General features: G+C 36.9%; 1 protein-coding gene across 1 annotated transcript in view; it reads right to left on the minus strand.

Annotated features, from left to right (window-relative positions):
• The window catches only part of LOC107639008 (leucine-rich repeat extensin-like protein 3), a gene marked incomplete in the record, with an annotated part of 1,393 nt that extends 861 nt beyond the window's left edge, over positions 1-532 (minus strand). Inside the window, 1 exon segment of the mRNA XM_016342415.2 lies at positions 1-532. Within this exon segment, the coding sequence (XP_016197901.1) occupies positions 1-295 (295 nt within the window).

A 3,100-nucleotide genomic window follows, 5' to 3' on the forward strand; every position in this document is an offset into this window, starting at 1 on the left:
GCGGCGGAGGGTAGTAGTAAGTGTTACCGCCGCCGCCGCTTCCGGATGATGGAGGAGAAGGTGGTGGAGGGCAGTTGTTGGTTGAGGTGGCCGGAGGCGGAGACGGCGGCGGCGGAGAGGGAGGCGGCGGCGATGGGACTTGGCCACATGGGGTGCACTTGACATCATCCTTGGTAGTGGTTTTTAGGGTTTGATCTGCCGCCATTGTTGGAAGAGAATGAAAGTTGACGAGAGACAAAGCCATTACCATGAAACAAGAACATAGTGTTAATGTTTTTGTGTGAAATGTTGCCATTTTTTTTTTAAGAAAGAATGAGAGAGTTTTTTTGTGAGATAGATCCAAGAAGAAATAATGAATGGGGTTATGGCGTGTCTAATAATTTTGTTGCTTAGAAGAGAAGAGAAGAGAAGAGAAGAGTGTGTGTTTTTAAGAGAGAAAATAAAAGTGAAAGTAAAAGTGAAGTGAAGAGGGAAAGTGTATGTGGTTTGGTTAATGGTGTTATGGTGTGTATTGCTATTTGAGGTGAGAACCAAATATCTTATCTTTTTATACTATGCTAGCCTTTTTATAATAACAATAATAATTAACTAAATTATTAAATTTTGTGTTTGTATTTATTTTATGGTGAACTTTACCATACTATTCTAATTTTAAAAGATAACTTATCTTTTATTACATGTCACAATATTAGTGGTCGAATTAGATTGGTTTGTTATGGTTAAATTTAATTTTTTATTTAATCTAAATTTTGATAAACCAACTATAATTAATAATCAAGGTTCTGAAAACCGGACCGGACCGGCCGGTCCGACCGGTTTAACCGCGAACCGGTGACCTAAACGGTTTGGTTCAACATAAAAAACCGCTAAAATCAAAATCGTTCTCAAACCGCTGAACCGGCCGAGAACCGGTCGGTCGGACCGAACCGGGACCCGGCCGGTTTTGAAAAACGGCGTCGTTTTCCGTTCTATTATAAAATGAAATGGCCAGGTCTCCATAGCCTCAACCCCTCGAGCCATTCTTCAATCTTTCTCCCCAAAACACAACCCTCGAGTACATGTTCCCCACCGCCACAGGGCTCAGCGCCGCCGTTCGTTGCTCTCAAGCACCACCGTGTTTTCGTCCGATCGTCCGTGCTTCTCCCTCATTCAGAAATTGGTGCGTCTTCCTCGAGCTCGCCGTCATTCCCTGCCTCGCTGGTCTTTGTTTGCTCAAACCCTAGCCTCAATCACTCTCCTCTTCAAGCTGTGTTACCTCCGCCGTCGAATCTGGTCCAACTGTCGTCCCTGCTGTTTCAGCGTTGTCGCAGCTCGTCTCTGCCGTCGCGTTGCATTTGCTCCACTCTCCTCTGCCGTCGCGTCGTGCTGCAAAGGGAAAAGAAGGAGTGGAGGTCGCGGGAGGAGGCGCGTGAAGGGTGAAGCCTTTGCTGCTTCCGCCGTGTTTGAGCTCGAAGACAGCCGCCAGTGCTGCTACCTCTGTTGTTGCCTCTGTCGTGCCTTGCCATCATGTTACCACTGATTTCATCTGCCTCTGTTGCTTCAAAATCATGCTAAATTTATGGGTATCCGTCCTTTTTGAATATGTTTATAAATAATAAGATTAGACATTGATTTTTCTGAATTCTGATTATGGTTTTGTTCAAATTTACTGATGGCTTTGTTTGTAGTTGCTGGTTTTGCTGGTTGAAGGTTTAGTGTTTTGGAATGTTTTATAATGTGCTAATGTTTGTAATTGATGGCTTTGTTTGTAATTGATGAAAGTTTAGTGTTATTGTGATTATTGGTTAATGTTTTGGTTTGGTGTTCTCTCTTTTCCAGATTTCCCTTCTCCTGTATTTCTGTATGTTGCTGAATTGGTAATCAATAAATTTGCCTTTTTACTGTAAATCAGGACTTTACTAGACTTTACTAGGATCTGTTAAATTTGTTGCTTGTTGCTGAATTTGTTGCTTCCCAGTCACAGCATCAGAAGAGAAGCTGGTGAATAAGGTTTTAAACTGTGAAATCATGTGTTGTTGCTTGAATTTTAGGAGAAAGAGCAATGTAATGTATTCCTATTTATGATTCCATAAGACCAAGGTTAAATTAACAATTCAGGTGGAGTTGAGTTTTGTTTATAAGTAATTAAATGCACAAAACAAGAATAGGATTGCTAATTAAATTTGGAATTTCTGATTAGTGACTTGTTAAGGTGCTGTTGTTGTTAAGGTGCTGTTTTGCTATGTTTTGCTATGGCACTATGCTGCTGTTTTGTAATGGTTGTTGCTGAATGCTACTCTGTTTTCATTGTGTTGTAGTTGTTGGTTTTGCTTTGATTTGTAGTTGCTGGTTGTGTTGGTTTTGCTAGCTTTGTTTGTAATTGCTGGGTGAAGGTTTAGTGTTTTGTAATTGCTGGCTTTGTTTTCTAATTGCTAGTTTTGTTGAGGGCTCCTAATTGATGACATTTAATGTAGTTTTTTAAATTTGAAAACTATTTTAATCTTTATGTTATACTATAATTATATTTTAGGATGCTTATTTATAATTTATTTATTATTTTATTTTAAAACGGTTTTTTCGGTTGAACCACCGGTTAGACCGGTTAGACCAGTGAACCAGTGAATCAGTAGTTAGAGCGGTTTGATGACCGGTCCGGTTTTCTGAACCTTGTTAATAATTCTTTTTACAATTTATAAAAATCATTTAAAAAAATCTCATAATTTATTTTTTCTCAAACCACATATTTATTAATCATCTTAAACAAAAAAAATCAAAAAATAAAATAAAATAAATAAAAAAATTATTTATTAATAATTTTGTAATTTTTTTCTCAACCCACATATTTATTAATCATTTTCAATCAAGAAAATAAAAAAAATAAACAAAAAATTCAAAAGACATAAAAACATTCTCGTAACACTATTCTATCTTATTTTCTTCATGTTATTAAAAAAAATTCATTCTTCGTACAAACACAATTTGAAAAAAAAGGCGATTAAACTCAGAGTTGATGAGAGTAGAAGAAAAAAAAGGAAAAAAAAAGAAATATATGCTATATGTATCAAATTTGACGAAATTCAAATTTAATTAAAATTTATTAAAGGGATTTATTTTAAAACAT

The sequence above is a fragment of the Arachis ipaensis genome, chromosome B04, assembly GCF_000816755.2.
Source record: "Arachis ipaensis cultivar K30076 chromosome B04, Araip1.1, whole genome shotgun sequence".
Classification (NCBI taxonomy): Eukaryota; Viridiplantae; Streptophyta; class Magnoliopsida; order Fabales; family Fabaceae; genus Arachis; species Arachis ipaensis.